General features: G+C 36.4%; 1 protein-coding gene across 4 annotated transcripts; it reads right to left on the reverse strand.

Moving 5' to 3' along the window:
* Positions 1 to 9999: 9999 nt before the first annotated feature.
* Positions 10000 to 18573, reverse strand: LOC105055783 (glutamyl-tRNA(Gln) amidotransferase subunit B, chloroplastic/mitochondrial). 4 transcript variants are annotated; one of them, XM_029267731.2, is made up of 10 exons: positions 18417 to 18568; positions 17461 to 17717; positions 16061 to 16771; positions 15666 to 15875; positions 13654 to 13794; positions 13342 to 13545; positions 13049 to 13246; positions 10982 to 11050; positions 10633 to 10749; positions 10000 to 10520 (listed from the first exon to the last, which is right to left on the reverse strand). In XM_029267731.2, the coding sequence occupies exons 3-10, from the start codon at positions 16697 to 16699 to the stop codon at positions 10440 to 10442; spliced, it is 1659 nt and encodes a 552-aa protein (XP_029123564.1). In that variant the 5' UTR covers positions 16700 to 16771; positions 17461 to 17717; positions 18417 to 18568; the 3' UTR covers positions 10000 to 10439. The 4 variants fall into 4 exon arrangements, with proteins under 4 accessions (XP_029123564.1, XP_010936074.1, XP_010936076.1 ...); XM_010937772.4 differs by lacking the exon at positions 17461 to 17717 and having other exon boundaries at positions 18417 to 18573; XM_010937774.4 differs by lacking the exon at positions 17461 to 17717 and having other exon boundaries at positions 10593 to 10749; positions 18417 to 18573.

The raw sequence follows: 18573 nt of genomic DNA on the forward strand, positions 1-18573 counted from the left end.
ACATCTATTCTCCCAACCCAATCCAGCCAAATTCGATGTTGAACCACATTTGGTCCGTGATATCTAACCCATCCGAATTAACAAAATATTCAATGCAAATTTATTTTAAAGATAATCTATAGACTTATTGGAGGTATCAACATAAAAGTATTGAAATATCTCCTTTGTGCTTATTCGATTTGGAGATAACAAGTTATAGCACCGAAAAATATACATCTCTTCTGCCAAGTCCGTGAATACCATTGCAGCCTGAATGTTTCAAAACCTTGAACAATCAACAGAAACCAATATCTATCATATCCTAACATTTTTTTCTTGCTTTTGGGAGGGGCTTTTTCCCCGTATCACCATATAGGAGTTAGAGCTATTGATTTCATTATATGAATTTATGACTTTTCTGGGAAGTATTTTTAATACTAAGGCTCAAAGACCCTTGATTCTTGATTCTTTTTTTCTTTCATGTATGTATACATGTATGTATGCATGCATGCATTAATGCACACACAACTTTCTAATACCCTCTGCACATATTCTGAATAATTTTTGCACAAATTTGAGCATATTCTGTTAGGTCACGCAAATTCTATTAAAAACTTGTGCAACCATTGCTTGAAGCTTGTATGAACTTATAATTGTATTTGTAAAAGATAGGATTTAGAGAGAAAACCCTTGTTAGAAATACTAGGAAGAAGAAAGGGAGAGAGAGATAGATAAAAATAAAAATGATTGTATATCTTTTATATTATAAGAGACTCTATATATAGAGCAATAAAGGTCTAGGTACAATGAACCTATTGTTCTCCTAATGATATATTTCCTAAATAGATTTGATATATTCTTTATTTAGAATTATATAGATTTGATATATTTTTTGTTTAGAATTATACAGTGAATATTCACAATGATTTATATGTTAACATAATATGCTATCTAATTTAACACTCTCCCTCAAGTTGGAGCGCAAATATTATGGAGCCCCAGCTTGTTACAAATATAATTCATCCTTGGTCCCCTCGATAACTAAACATATCAGTTAGCTGATCGTTAGGGCTCACAAAAGTTGTAGAAATAATAGCAGATTGTAGCTTTTTTCGAATAAAATAATAATCTATCTCAATGTGCTTTGTACGCTCATGAAACACAGGATTCGAGGTAATATAAAGAACAGTCTGGTTATCACAGAACAACTTCATAGGCTCGGATTGAATAACCCCAAGCTCCCCTAAGAGAGACTTTAACTATACCAGCTCACATATGGTTAAAGCCATAACACGATATTCCGTCTCAGCACTGGAACGAGTAACAACTCTCTGCTTCTTCCTCTTCTATGAGATTAGATTACCACCTCCAGAGGTAGATCATTTATTTGAGGGAGATCCTGCCCAATCTACATCTGTGTAGCCAACTATCTGGTTATGACCACGATCCTGGTAAAATAACTCTTTGCTTGGTGCACTCTTTAGATATCTAAGAATGCGAACAACAGTCTTCTAATTACAAATAGTAAGAGAGTCGAGAAATTGGTTGAAGACACTAATAGCAAAAGATATATCTAGCCTGGTGACTATAAGATAATACAATTTTCCAACTAATCTCCGACATCTTTTAGGATCTGACAAAGGCTCTCCTTGGCCAGGAACAAGTCGTATATTAGGATCTATTGGAGTATCAACAAGACGAAACCCTAACATACCTGTCTCCTCCAATATGTCAAGGACATACTTCCTCTGATTCATAACTATACCCTGACAAAATCGAGCAATCTCAATACCAAGAAAGTGTCGTAACTCTCTCAAATCTTTGATCTGAAATTGCTAATGTAAATAACCCTTCAGAGTAGTAATACCATCACTGTCATCACCAGTAATAATAATGTCATCTATATAGACAATCAAAAGAATGTGCTTGTCTGACTCCAAATGCTTATATAAAATCGAATGATCAAAAGTACTTATGAGAAGGTCGAACTGAAGAATAACAGAGCTGAACTTCCCAAACCAAGCTTGGAGAGACTGCTTAAGGTCATATAATGACTTCTTCAATTGACATATATACTTCCACTAAGCAACATATTCAGGAGGTTGCTCCATATAAATCTTCTCATGAAGATCACCATGCAGAAACGCATTCTTAATATCTAGCTAATGAAGAGGCTGGTGAAAGATAATAGCTAAACTCAGGAGAAGACGAACAGATTGAGTTCAACCATAGGTGAGAATGAATCAAGATAATCTTAGCCAAAAATTTGAGTGAAACCCTTTGCAACCAGCTGAGCCTTCAATCTGTCAACCTGCCCATCAGGAGAATACTTAACAGTATAAACTCAATGACAACCAACAATGAACTTAACTAGAGGAAGTGGAACAAGATCCCAAGTATCCAAAGCATGCAGCGCAGATATCTCATTATCCATCGCTTGCTTCCAATCGGAATGAGCAAGTACCTCTGTAACAGTACGAGGAATAAAGACCGAAGCAAGTGAGAAAATAAAGGCAGAATATCTGAGAGACAAGGATAGATAACTAACAAAACGATCAATGAGATATTGTGTTCAAGTACCTTTATGCAAAGCAATAGAAACATCCTGATTAGAAGAAGAAGCTGGTGTAGTAGGACTATCTGGCAGAGAAGTGATTGATGCTGGTGTTGAATCTGTGGGCTCAACAGAAAGGATCCCAGGTGATGCATGGTGTTGATATGTTTGAAAATTTGGCCGATCAAATTTAGATGAAGATGGAGGATACATGTGACGAGGATGTGTCACCAGTGGAAAGAGATACAGGCAGCTCAATAGATACAAACTCCTCATGAGGGATGATAGACTTAGATCCAAGAGAAAAATAAAGAATTAGACTCAAAGAACGTGACATCAGATGATATAAAATTATGATGAAGAATAGGAGAGCAGTACCTATATCTCTTTTGGGACCAACGATATTTGAGAAAGACACATTTTATGGATCTCGGAGATAACTTATCATGAATAAGACCAGACTGATGGACAAAACAGGTGCACCCAAAGATTCTAGGAGGTGAGACATCCAAGGAATCTTTAGAAAATAAAATCGAAAAGAAAATTTGATCATGTAACATAGATGAGGGCATATGATTTATGAGATAAAATGTAATAAGGATAGTGACATCCCAAAAATGAACAAGCACATGCATATGTATGAGAAGTATCCGTGCTGTATTAACAAGATGATGATTCTTGTGCTCTACTATCCCATTTTGTTGAGACATATAAGTGCAAGATGTCTGATAAAGAATCCTATGTGTAGTCATAAAATTTTTAAAATTAGTGAAATAAGTACTTACGGACATTATTACTTCAAAGAATTTTAATGAATGTATAAAACTAATTTTTAATTTCAGCATAAAATACAATAAAAATTAAAAATAGTTCAGAATAATTACATAATAAATACACTTAAGTCATACAAAAATAATCATCAATAAAAATGATAAAATAGTTAAATACCATAGAAGAAATAATTTTATTAGGCCTCCAGATATCAAAATGAACAAGACTAAAGGATGCTGAAGTATGTTTATTTGACCGACTAGAAAAAGGACTATGACTCTGCTTTCCTAATAGACACAACTCACAATTTAACTTATGGACATCAGATACACTAGACACTATCTTTTAGAGATTCTGAAGATGAGGATGACCTAATTGACTATAAATTTAAAGAGACATAGTAGTAACTGTACACACTGATGATCTAGACAGTCGATACAAACCATCGGACTCAAAATTGAAACCAATCATCCTCCCTATCTTCAAGTCCTGCACCACCATAGAATCAAAAGAAAAGATAACTGAGCAATACAATTATTTAGTTAATTGGCTAATAGATATTAAATTAATAAAAAAATCAAAAATATATAGAATAGAAGATAAGTACAAATTAAGATGAAGAAAAATAGTTCTCCTACCCCGAACTAGAGTGGTGGACCCATTATTCAAAGTAACATGTGGTAAAATTTATGACTTAATGATATGGACAAAATTATATTTGTGCCCAAACATGTGATCAGAGGTACCAGAATCAAAAATCCAAGAAACAAGATTACCTGATGAGTGACTAAGATAGGCAATCAGATTATCATGTTGTGTTAGAGCAGTGATGGATGAGGAAGCTTGCTATGATGCATAGAATTGAAAAAACCGTGTATACTCCTCTGCAGAGATCGTAACATTGTCAGAAGCCAGGGCAGATATTGTTGAGTTGTCCTCTGCTGACTAAGTTTGCACATTATGTGCAATCCACTGTGAAAATTCATGAAGAGTGTAACAGATATCCCGAGTGTGTCCATGATGATTACAATGAGTGCACTAGGGACGACCACCACCACGGCCATCTCTACCACCACGGCCTCGACGACCACCTCGTCTGCCTCTAAAACTTGACTCTTCTGAGGATATAGTGGACAAGGTAGAGTGGTTAGAGGATAAAGCTACATCAGAACGGTTTACCCCTGTGGATGTCCGGAGTAAACGTGAGTAAACATCAGCAGCAAAGGGTATAAGATCTACGGCGAACACCCTCTAACTTTGGATGAATCCCATAAAGACATAAAATAGTAATCAAACGATCCCACAGAACTTGTTGGACCCAAATATCAAGAGAAAAAGATAATAGCTCATGTAGTTCAGTGGCAAGTGACTGATGACACCCCAGATAAGACTGTTAAATGTATGTCCTAGAAGTCAATATGACCGACACATTGTAATAAATCTAAGACATAATTTTGCACTTAATACATTGATTTGATCAATAAAAAGATAAATTTGATTTTCATTCAAGTATGATGTGTCTTTGAATCATCAATAGAAATATTACTTCGATACATATTCTCAAAAAGTTAAGAATTAGAGGTATATATAAAATTCCTAAATACTCTCGATCATAGTATCATCATGAGGATGGAGATCGATCTAGATAGACCGACGTACAGATCACTTCTTTCGGGATAGATGAGTTTCTGATTTACAGTGTAGAGATGCTGAGTGACGAGTGCGGATAGTTGTTAGAGAACAACTAGTATGAAGCGTGACCATACGAAAGATCATTTGGATTTCTACTCAATCATCAGTGATCATCTTAATGTTGTAGTTGTATAAATAGTTCTTTGATCTGTGATGATACTATTGCTCGCAGTAAGGCTACTGGAGTTTGACTGACACATGAACATGATATTGTTGAGATCTTGTAGTGGATGTTGGTGACAATTGGTCCACTGTAGGAGTAAGATGTGCATCTAAATAGAATCTATCGATCTTGATAGAGAAGAGTAGTTCTATAAAATTTGAGAGACTAAGTTTAAGAGTCTGTGGCTACAGCAATGTAATTGATAGAAAAAATTTTTCATGAGGATCATAATTGGACTTGAGCTAATCGAATATATCATATGACTAATGATGAGATCTAATGATTTATCCATGTCCTGTCATCTAGTCGGAATTCATGATAGAAGGACTGAATCACATGTGAACTACATCTTGAGATTCTATTTCGGTTCTACGGAGTTGTCACTACATACTGCTAGGTGTCACTAGTGGATTGTAAGAGCTCACTAGGATTGCTCAGGATCGATAATCCTTGATGAGTTAGAGTGAAATCATTTCGATCCATTGAAAAGAGTTTCAATGATACTATGATAGAGATCATTGTATTCTCACTAACAGATAGAATTGAACCTATGGGACACATAATAATGAGATTAGGCATGAAATAAGCAATTGGAGTTATGAAGTCTCAATTGAGTTTAGAGAAATTCTATTGGATTCAGGATAATCTTGTTAGCACATGGTTTAATCCAATTTTTTCTTTGCACTTGAATTAATTACCTGCTAATTACCTAAATGAATTAGATTCATTAGGCTCCAATTGTTAGATACCTAGGGTTTTGAATCATATGCACTAAAGGTTCAAATCTTTAATCAATTTCTTTGATTGTTTGCATCGGGACACCACTTGCTTGATCAAATTAGGCATACCCACATGATAGAGGGCATGTGGGACCAGCAAGGGGCATCTCCTAAGCCCCATGTGGTGTATGAAAAAGTGGATGAAAAGGTTCGAATAGTTGGCGCCTAATGGATCTCCTAAAAGGGGTCAAATATCTAAGGCTATAAGGATTCCTAATGCAAGTAGGACTTGTATTAAACGGCTATTTGATTTTAAATAGGATTTAAATTTTTTATCTATTTAAAAGGATAATCTCTAAGGCTCTAAACATCAGATTTTCAGCAGCCCCATGGCTCTCAAAAGTCTCTCCATGCCTCCCTCTCTTCTCCTTTCTAGTTTCAAAGCTTAAAAGGGTTTGGACGTCCTCCATCTCAACACCTAAGAAGATTTTGGGCATCCCTCCTTATTTGCTGATTTTCAGACTTTGGTTGCTTCATAATTAATGGAAGGAGAACAAAAAAAGAAAAGAAGAAAAAGATCAAAGAGTTGATCGCGATTCAAGTTTCGTTTAGGTTCGCAGGGTGATCGTTTTTGGAGAAGAAAGATCAACACCATAAAGAGCTATTTCAGACTGATCTTGAGTGGATATCCATAGAGGTCGAACACTTACGTAGCTAAAGAAGAATCTACTTTCTTCTAGACTGAGATTCAAAAAAAAATTATGAAATAGATATGTAATTCGATCACATATTTAATTTCAGCATATATTCAATTTCAGCATATGAAGTAGATCTTTATGTTCTTTGTTTCATGCATGCATGATTTAGATTAAAAGATATTTTAATCATCTATTCTGCTGCATTGTTAAAAAAAAATTAAAATATAAATATATGTCCCAATATAAAATTTCAACAAAGACTGTATATTAGAATCTCTCTGTTGGAGATGAAAAAGAGAACCAATCACATCATACAAGTATGTAAAATTGCTCGAGTATAATTTTTGGATGTGGATCTAGGTACCATAATATGTACGGATCGGTCTGAAGATAGAGAGTAGATCAGAGTCAATGGTTTGTCAAATCAAACCAATAATCTAAGCATCGATTTTAGGGATGGCAAAAATCGACCCGACCCGACCCGCCTTAAACAGGTTTGGGTTCAAATTAAATAGGTTCAGATAGTAAACGGATCAACCTATTTAACCTGTTTATTAATCGGGTCGAGTTCATATTTCAAATAGCTGATCCGTTTAACCCGTTTAATAAATGGGTTGGATCAGATCGGGTTATAACTATAAACCTATTTAACCCATGGCAACTGGATCCTTCAGGGGCTTTAGGGGTTCTGACTTTCGAATTCGGTCATTCGGTGGTTCCACTGTTCCATTTTTCCATCCCATCTTGTTCTTGACTCTTGACGCTCTATGATTTTCTCTTTCGATCATCCACAGCTCTATTCCTTCGATGGCCATCCGCGGATGCTTCCACCTCCTCCAGTGCTTCCACCCTTCCTTCGGTTTCCTTCCTCCTTTGGTTTCCTCCTTCGGTCCTTAAGAGGAAGTACTTCATCGGCACTCAACTATTGGCACTCGACGGATCTACCGTCTATGCCATTTTCTCCCTTTTTCTGTTTCAATGGCCGATGCCTTCTTCCCCAATGGCCGTCATCAAGGAGGCTTGTGCGGTGGTACTGTTTCGTGCCTTGGCCACTCGAGATCTAAGGTTTTTCTCCCTTTTTCTCTTTAGATGGTTGGTGTCTTCTTCCCCAACGGTCGTTGCCGAAGGGGCTTGTGCAGTTGTGCCACTTGATGCTTTGGCTGCTCGAGATCTAGGGTTTTTCTCCATTTTTCTCTTTCGATGGTCGGTGTCCTTTTTTCCCCAACGACCGTCGCTGAGGAAGGTTGGCTACTCGAGATTTTAGATTTTTCTCCCTTTTCCTCATTCCGTACTTCCTTAATCCTTCCAAGATATATTTTCTTATTTTTTTCCTCCTATTAGTTTCGTATTCTGTTTTGTATTGTTTTGAATTTTGATTTCTATTTTTTATGCTGAATATCAAAATGTACAGTATGGCCTATGTGCAGAGATTTGTTTTAAGGTTTGTGTAGAGAGGCTACGATGATTTTGGAATATCTTTTTATTGATTCAACTGTTTCTGACAACAATAATCTTGGACGGCCTTCGTCTACAGGCAATTATTTGTTATTGTTTTAATTTAGTTATAGATGAAATACTAAATCTAAGCCTCCTCTTCCTCTTCCTTTCTTTGATGTTCTAACTGTTTTTAATTTTTTGGTGGGGATGAGATTTGGCTTAGAGTTAATATTATATCCCATTTGAATCTTCTATATATCTACTATTGTATCTTCTTTTTTTTTATTGAGTAGATTCTCTCCTCATGCTTTATATTATTTAAAGTGATCATATATTAAACAGTGGCAGTTTTTGTTCTCCTTTAAGAATAATGTGTTTTCGATTTGAAATAGTATATTTTATCTTGAATTAAACATGCTGGCTATTTATGAATTATGATGTTTATCTTATTTAAAAACAGGTTAAACGAGTTGGATCGGATCAGTTAAACATGTTATTCGTTTAATAAACAGACTAAATGATAAACGGATTAAACGAATTGGGTCGGCTCAGTTAAATAGGTTAACTGTTTAATAAACAGATTAAATAGGTCGGATTGGATGACCTATTTATTAAATGGGTCAGGTCAGATTTCAAATCTGACCTATTTAATAAATAGGTCGGGTTCAGATTTGTTGTTTTCTGACCCGACCTGTTTATGATCCGATCCAATCCGATTGCCACCCCTAATCAACTCTTTCTCACCACTCTCGGCTAGCAACATGGATATGATTAATAGAGGATGTAAGATGGTCAGAAATACCCTGATCTTTGCATCATAACTCCATAGATAGAGCCCACGATGAATAATTTTTACCATTTAACTTGTCAGCAGTGATTATAGTGGGTCCGATAAGGACAGCTGTATTCACTCTGAAGGTGGGTGTAGTGGATATGGTAGTAACGTCTGAAGTAGAAGCTATTGGATAAAGAAGAAAAATCCAAGTAAGTGCAGCAGAAAAATTTGGATAAGAAAAACAACGATTAGGACTGCTGCAGCTGATAGAGAAGACAAAGAGGGCCAACCAGATAGAAACCAGACAGCGATGAAGACTGTTACAGCGGATAGAAAAGACAAAAAGACCAACCAGACAGAGATATGAACGACGATGAAGACTACTGCAGGACAAAGGATGGCGACTAGGATCTTTTCTTTTCTTGTGGCTTGATACCAAGCAGAAGATAGGATCTAGAGAGACAACCCTTGTTAGAAACACTAGAAAGAAGGGAGAAAGAGAGAGAGATAGGTAAACGTAAAAATGATTGAGGCTCTATATATAGAGCAATAAAGATTTAGATACATTGAATCTATTGATCTCTTAATAATATATTTTCTAAACAGGATTTGATATATTTCCTATTTAAAATTATATAGATTTGATATATTGCTTATTTAGAATTATACAGAGAATATTTATAATGATTTATATGTTAACATAATACACTATCTAATTTATTAGTATAAATCTAAGTTAGAATAGCAAAATAAATTTTGCCACATTCTCAAAAATTCATCCAAAATATGAAAAAATAAAATAATAATATTAAATTTGTGTATTGAATTATTTAACAAAATTCTCAAGAGAAAAAGGCACAACAATAGAAAAAAAAACGTTAATAGGTGAAACCTCATTTCCCTATTTTTGGAAAGTTGAAGCCACCACATAAGCTTGACAGCAAAAAAAAAAAAAAATAAAAAAAAAGAAGAAGAAGCAGCAGCAGCAGCAGCAGCAGCAAGAAAACACGCACCAAACACCGGATATAATTATCACATGGCTACAAATTATTTTTCTTAAGTGAAAATAAAAAAGGCAACGCCGCTGGAGGACCATAACGACAAATCCATAGACTATGAGATACCTTTGAAGATGGATAAGGAATGCCATTACATCAGAAAATACTCCAACCAAATGAAATAATAATCATGATAACATACAAGATGTGCCATGCACCAAATCAGATTTTTTTTTTTTTAATTTTCTTTTTGCCCAACTGCAGAACAAAATATGTGTAGCATCCTTCTCATCCAGGTAATCGGGAAACAGTTGACAATGACCAATAAGCTCAGATGCTGCAAATCTTTACAACAGAAGGAACCAAAATTATACTGGGAATGTTAAGAACAACTTTGTCATATGCATCTTTTGCATCTTCCCATTTGTGAGCAAGACATCAAAAGCAACAAAACCTCAGAGCAAACAATAAGGACCGAGTCAAGGAGTTGATGCAACACCATGTGGTAGTCATAGTATAAAAATATGGAGACTGTGTGAAGCACCCTCTCTGTATCTTCACCACTCGATCTCTCCCATGACAGCAGCACGTGCATTGTAAGCACGAGATGAAAATCACATATAAGCTTAAGATTCGCCTTCCTTTCAACTTTATCAGCTCCCAGCATGTAATTTTTCCGTAAGGATCTTGTTCAGAAGCATCGGATTTGCCTTACCCTTGGATTCCTTCATCACCTGAAAGCAAAGAAAGTAAAACTACAGCTCCTGCAGCAAGGACAAGAATTGGAAAAACAAAAAATTAATCACATGGTACTAGAAGGATGGCGAAGCTTCCACAGTTCCACACCTGACCAGCAAAAAATCCTTGTAACTTAGTTTTGCCCCCACGGTACTGTTGAAGTTGCTTGGGATTTGCAGCGAGAACTTTATCCACTAATGCTCCGATTGTGGCAGGATCTACTATCTGTAGTTCTCAAATAAGAAAGAACCCCTATATGATCAATGGGATGTAATTGCACACGAGGAGAAAGAGCAAAAGGCTTACAAAATTGCAGAATAATTCTTGATCACAACTACAATTAGAAGTTTGGGTGGGCAATCCCCTCTTTTTTTCTTTAAGAATAAAAACATTATGGATAGAACTTGTGCATATATTACTTCTTTAAGAATTTTTCCAGTAAAGAAAAAGGACTTACCTGAACTAGATCTTTTTCTTCGATCAATGACTTGACAGTCCCACCCTTGGATATAAGCTCAAAAAGTATCTGCAGGCATTCAGTATAAAAATAGAAATAGAAAACAGTTAATGAAAATGGAGAAGCAAATGCCGGAGAGGCTACAACAGTGGAATAATCCATGAAAGAGCACAAAATCAGAGTACATAGAATTAAAATAGGTCATAACCATGTACATAACAATCCATAAAGGTGGGAACAGTGATAGCCTCCAAAAGTATCACATAGTGCACAAAAAAGATCCACAATGATTTGACACTAAAAGACTAGCTCAACAAGTTATACATCGCAAGCAATCAAGAGCAGACTATAAAAGCCCCTCTAGAATCTAGGCAACTAATTATAATGGTCCACAAAGTTCTTTTACTTTGGATGCGAGCTCTACAATCTTGGTACTGGACCAAGGTTTGCCGTCTCAATACCGGATTCCGTAGCAATACCATCCTATTACAGCATCGGTATGTGGTATAGTACAGGACGGTAATGCATATCAAATGTCGGTATGGTACGAGATTGCGCACCGGTTAGGTACCGGTATGATATAATACCAACCGGCATGGCAAATCTTGACCAAGACTATACTGCTTAGGTACCAATACTGTATGGTACCAAGCTGAAACATACCGATACATAGATCACGGACATGTATCGGTTTAGTATCATTTCGCTGTTTTTGCCATTTCTTTGTTTTTCATTTTTTATTTTTAGGGTTATTTTAAGATTTATGGATCTTCAAATTATGATTTTAAGGATGTTTTAATGTTATTTATTTTATATTGGCCTTGAGAGACCGTATGATTGCTTAATATATAAAATTGTAATAATAAAATATAGAATTATAACTCGGTATATGGATGCATATCATTGTATGCCCTAATTTTTCTTATCTGCATCTTTCTTTCAACCATTACCTTCTTCTTGAACTATTGCTTGTTAACCTATATCATCCTCTCCTTATTTTTTAACTCTCATGTTTTTGCTTTCATTTCATAGATTTAAATCGACCACTTTATCCCAATATATAGGTGGACATGACACCAAAATGTCTACTTATTGTCTTGCTCCCAGGCTTATGGCTGCACCTCTTTGTATCTCACATAATTATCATTGCCTAATTTATATTCAGCATCTGCTAGAGAGCCATTGCTCTAACAAGATAGTCTTCAGGTTTTCTTAAGCTTTTATTTTGTTTATGCAACCATTGTTCCCATCAAGAGTTGAAATATAAAATAGGAGTATTCTAAAGTTCCTAAATGACAAAGCGTATGGTTAAGGTGCATTTTGTTCTTCAACATAGCCATGTATGAGCTTGCCTTCTCCAATCACTACCATTTGGAAAGCATATTTACTTGTTGATGGCTCAATTAAGCAATACAAAGCTCGGATGTGGCTGAAATTAAAGGCATGACATAGGTTATGAAAAAGATTATTAACGGTAGGCAAGATTTTTATTCAAATACCAAACGTTGTGGCTGTGCATATTCAACAATCCCTCTTCTAGATGAATTAAAGAGAGCCTCTTTCACAGTAATTATACGAGATATACATGTGCTAGCCTTTGACATTCTCTAAATGTTAGAAAATTGATTACAATCAGAACCAACTCCGTTTCACTGCCTTTTAATTACGGCAAGGATTTTAAATTTTTATTACGAACCTAATCTTGCAGTAGAATGTATGAGTTTTTCCTTACAAAACCCACCATTCTCACAATTTTGAAGAGGAGAGAAGAGAATGGCATCCTTTGACCTTCCCCCATCTTTTTGGTCAAAAGATGTCCCAACCTAAAACACTCTAAATCGAGTGGAACAGAGTGTTCTGCTCGAATCAGAGCAGTTCTGCTGATTTGCACCAGTTCTTGAACCGAGAGATCAAACTGACCCAAACCACTTGGTTCAGGGCTTAGCCACTTCCACACCAATTCAGGTCAGTTTGGCAGACTATGCTTGGATAAATGTAAACTCATGATAACACTATATTTGAAAATTTTTATATCTAAGCAAATAATTGGAAAAACAAAATAATTACCTCCTTTCCAATCTTCCCACTAATAGTTCCATTTTTAATAAAGGCTATTAGCTCAGAAAGCTCCTTAGGTGTTAGCTTGATCTCATCTATTGTCCGCCGTTCATTTTTCAGATACGCTGCAATATCACCCATGATCCAGTTGGCAGCCAATTTTGCATCGGCACCATTCTCGACAGCAGCATCAAAAAAATCAGCAACCTGAGTAATTCAATAGAATGTTGGAGATCAACATTAATCATAATACAGTTGTACACATTCTCTATAAAACAATTCCTGATTAAATTACCACTTACATTGTTATCATTAGCAAGGAAGAGAACATCTTGCATGCTCAGACCCAGTTTTTCATAACGTCTACGCTTTGCTTCTGGAAGCTCAGGCAAAGATTGTCGAATTTCATCAATATATTCCTTCACGAGGACAACTTCAGGAAGGTCGGGCTCAGGAAAATATCTATAATCAGCAAGCCCTTCTTTTTTCCGCATTGTAAAAGTTTTCTAGACAGCAAACAAAGAATCAATAAAGCAAGCAATGTTAGTGAATCTATAAGAAACCAATAGCACATATAGCAAATGAAGAGGGAAACAATAAAGCATGGAATAAACCTGAGCAGCCTCGTCCCATAGACGTGTTTCTTGTACAATCTGATCACTTTGACCCTCCCTGTGGAGAAGAACCTGTCTTGATATCTCATAATCTATAGCCCTATTCATTGCAGAAAATGAATTCATGTTCTTTATTTCAACCTGTCAATATAGTAAAAGAAAGTGCTGAATCTGTCAATATCTACAATAATATTACATGCTTCTATGCAGCGCCTGTTTTCTATCAACAACAATTATAATAACACTGAATTTTATAATAAACAGATAGATGATAACAAGAACCAATAGAACATTCATGTCCAAAACATATATTGTACCTTTCCTCCTAAGAATTTTATCACAAGTACAAAGAGATGGTATGAGGCTGTGAGCCAAAAGGTGAAGGAAGGAACATGTAAAATCAGTTAGCTTAAAGTTTATATGGGAACTCTTTTTCACATATCGCCATAGAAAAGCACTAGGTAAATTTCCATCATCTATAAAATGTAAGACTTGGAAGTTCAGGTCCAGCAGACAACACCAACAACAGTAACACATCCTGAGATACAAGAACTTGAGCGAACTCCAAAATCTCAAAAAATAAGACTTCTTAAGGGGAAGACAAACCATGCACTTATTCTAGTTTCCACCTATTCTCCTACTTTAGTGTTATGCTCAAGAACAAGTCATGCCACTTTGTAGAGTATGGCACAAAGAGCAATAGTTCCACCTGCTATGTCATTCCATTTATCAATCCCTTTGTTATCTTATGCAGTTAATCTTGTCAAAGTCTTTAGTTTTATCACTTCATATGATCATGCTTAAAGCAAGGGAGGTTCCAAATTCTCAAATTCCATCTATTACAACCACTTTCTTACTATCCATCATACCTTGACCCCTTTTTTTTGAAAAGGAGAGAGATCAGGTCTCACTACTGTCTACTAAACATACACATTCATTTTTCTCCTGAAATTCCCATCTCATATACCAAGGTGAAAAGCTTTCACCATGTTCTCCTCTGCTGCCTTAAAAATCAATGGATCTCATAAACTTCTCGAAATGAATCATGATGAGATAATAGAAAATGAATCATGATAAGATAATAGAACTATTCATCTAAAAAGCATCTAAGCACCTTATAAAGGAACTTTGTACGTTGGGATTATTCAGACCAAAAACACAAAAAGACAGCATGCATATACAACTCTCTAATTCTCCCACTTTACTTACAGAATCATTTATTCAGATATTATTCAATAAGTCAGTGCATATTTGAAACTATTTTACCATGATAAATAACACAATTCACTTTCCTGACTATGCCAAAATATCATAATGACAAGACAATGCAACAAAAGCAACCCTCACAGATATCCTCATGTTATCTAGTGTTAAATTTATCTAAATCAGAACATTTCTCCAAACTTCCACACCTTTTGTTCCAATATTCAAGCGATTGATGGATTGAGGAAAAGAAAATGAAGTTGTCAGCTCAAGCTATTTTATATCAAGAGAAAGAAAAAAAAAAAAGAATCACAAACATGTATCGTTCATTAGACATTCTCTCTCTTCCAAGATCCAAGAAAAATAATCTGATCACAGGATCAGCATATAACAGAAATAAAAATTTTGTGATATCTATATTACTCAAACATGTTGCTAATGTAGCAATACGCAGCCTTCAACACAATAATAACAATGAAATGAAGTAACTGCAAGTCTACCTGTATTATCTTCTACCCTTGTAGGATACAAACAAAGTTTGTTTAATGTGTAAAATTTCTTTATTTGCTCTCCAACCATCATGATGTAAATTTTATGGGAGAAAAAAAAATCAGTATTTATCAAATTCAATGAATTTCTTATTGGGAGATACTATCTACCCGTAGAATTGTCCAAGTTTGCCTTTTCTATATCATCACTACCTTGCTAACTGTGACCAGAGAACACTAAAGACGATGTTTTAGAACATATTAACTTCTTTCCTTCAAACCTGAGGCTACCAATATTAAGGAAAAATTGATCACAGTTACCTTGGTCCCAAATTGTGATTGTCCAGTTGGTCGGACAGAGATATTCACATCACAGCGAAGAGAACCTTCCTGCATATTTCCATTACTCACACCGAGATACCTAACCAACCTCTGCAGCTCAGCTGCATATTCTGCAGCCTCTACTCCACTTCTCATATCAGGCTCAGAAACAATCTCAAGCAATGGCACTCCAGCTCTATTCAGGTCCACCTGCACTAGAAATTCTATAGACATCAATGGAGCATATTAAAACCTTAGAAGATATAATGTGTATAACTAAGTAATATTGAGTACCTTCGAAACACTTCCCTAATCATAGCTGGTCAAATTCCAAAATCAAGGGGAATTATTATACCAGCAAAAACCAAAAAGGAATAACAGTGACTAAGATTAACCTGTGAATAACTTCCAGTTTCAGAGTGAAGTAGCTTCCCCGCATCTTCCTCCATATGAATCCTTGTTATTCCAAATCTCCTATGTCCACCACCAAACTCTACAGGAAGATCCAAATCAATGAAGCCTTTTGTTGCTATCGGGACATCAAATTGAGATATTTGGTAGCCCTTCGGAAGGTCAGGATAGAAATATTGTTTCCTATCAAACTTGGAGTTCATGGATAGTTCGCAATTGAGTGCAAGGCCCAATTTCACAGCAAACTCCACAACCTTTGAATTCAGAACTGGTAGAGTTCCTGGGAGCCCCATGCAGATGGGACAAATAGTGGTGTTGGGTCGTGTGCCATAGAGGTAAGGGCAGCTACAGAAGGCCTTCGTAAGGGTAGATAGCTGGACATGGGTCTCAATACCAATAATAGCTTCATACCCATGTTTGTGGTGTTCTAATGTTTTTTTGGTTGCAGTTTGAATTGATTTCTCCTTCTGTTTACCTTGATTTTGAAAGTTCACCTGTGTAGCGACTTGGGCATGCGAGGCTTGCAATGTGCAGAAAAGAACACCACTTTTCTTGGTAAAGGGAGATGATGGGTGGAGGAAAAGATGGTTCATTCTGATACATCGGAAATAGATTAAAGCCATGGTTCCTCCACAGACTTCAGGGGTTACTAAATGTAATTACCTCATCCGACTAGCCTCAAACAAGCACAGTACCTGCCGGCAGAAAAAATGATCATACAAAATATACCAAAAAAATTGAATACCAATGCAACCTAGCATCATAAATTTGTGTCAAGGGAGTAGCTCCATTGCCCAATTCAAATAGTTTACAAACTCCTCTATATGCATGAGTTAAGATTGTGAATAGGATTAACCAATGCATGCAGTCTAAATTGCCATATACTACTTTTAAATGCCCCCATCCATCTCAAGCAAGACAATATGATTTTTAATACAAGCAGTCAACAAGAAATTAGCTAATTCAGGTATGTTTTCCTGAACAAAAAGATACCATTATAATGAGAAGATTCTAACTGATGATGCTAGGGAAAGGGCATTTGGTTCTTGTGTGTTGCATCATACATTTTAAGAGACCCTAATGAAAGAAAGATGAGATTTTGAAGCGAAGATCCTTTCTCTATCAGAATAAACTTCAATAATTAGGCTTTTCTTGCAAAAATAGTAGGAAAAGTAACTATGCAATAGAGACCCAGTGGATTGTTCGGAGTTGAGGCATCATGCCATGAGAAAAGACGGTGACAAACTATTGACTTTGGATTTTGAAGTTCTTCAAGTTATGTAGAAGTTCTTCTGGAAATCTTGAAGAATGTCCATTAGACATCGCAGCATTAATAGCTAGCAATTTCAAAGACGAAGAAGAAGAGGAAGGGGGATTTGATTACCTTCAGCAGCCCTTCAACTCTTCAACTGCCCTCTGAATGGAGAACAGTCGGCCCCCTCACCTTTTCACATGACTCCAGACTCTCTCTCTTATTCACTATGTGCGGCACGTGCATGGGATGCAAACATTGGTTGCTAAGCATACATAAAGCAAGATTGTGCGAACACAACACAATCAGCACCTTTTCCACAAAGCACCAAACAGTTGGCGTGCCTGCAGACAGGTGGGCTGGTTGATGGAATATAGGCATATAGCGTCCTGTAAGGCCAAGCTCATAAATGAACTTTAATGACGAAGTCTTAAGTAAACATGCATAGCAACATTATAAGTTGATGGCAACTTATAAGACAAGGCAGCAACAAGCGCCAAACTTGACGCTCAAAAGATGAAGCTGTCTTTTAGATAATCTGTCAAACATTCGGCGGGTCTCATGGGCAAATGTCCTCACTAACGAAATGAAGAAGACGGTGCATCTTGCAACTCCCAAACAGCAAGAAATTTCTTAGAGGAAGACTAACAAATCAGTAATTGTAAGGGGAAGCACAGATTTAAGGTTGAATTCGCAGCCTTGGAGAACGAAGGTGAAGAGTTGTTGGCATCTAGTCAAGAAAGAAGCTGATAGTCGAATCATGGCTGAGGACTGGGTCGATTCAAAAATTGATAGCCATCAGCTTACCGCTGCCGAGAACAATAGGAGCTGAGAACACTTCGTTGAGTACGTCATTCGACAATCAGAGCTGAAACAAAAATTCCTCGAGGGTCTAACATCAACGGAAGCTATTTTACTTAAAAGAACTGAGTATCCCGAAGTGCTCTCTAATTAATACAAGGAATCCATTTTTTTCAAAAAAAAAGAAAATAACAAAATCTTGAAGAACGCCCCCTGGACATCGCAGAATTAATAGCTAGCAATTTCAAAGTAGAAGTAGAAGTAGAAGAAGAAAGGGGTCTGATTACCTTCAGCCCTTCAAGCGCCCTCTGAATGGATAACAGTCGGCCCCCTCCCCTGTCCACACGAACGGCGACTCGGCGCTCTCTCTTATCTCTGTTGCGAATTTCTTGGCGCACCGCGTGCGGTGATTGGATCACGGGCGGGACCGGGAGCGGCGAGGGA

This window comes from Elaeis guineensis, chromosome 12 (assembly GCF_000442705.2).
Source record: "Elaeis guineensis isolate ETL-2024a chromosome 12, EG11, whole genome shotgun sequence".
Classification (NCBI taxonomy): Eukaryota; Viridiplantae; Streptophyta; class Magnoliopsida; order Arecales; family Arecaceae; genus Elaeis; species Elaeis guineensis.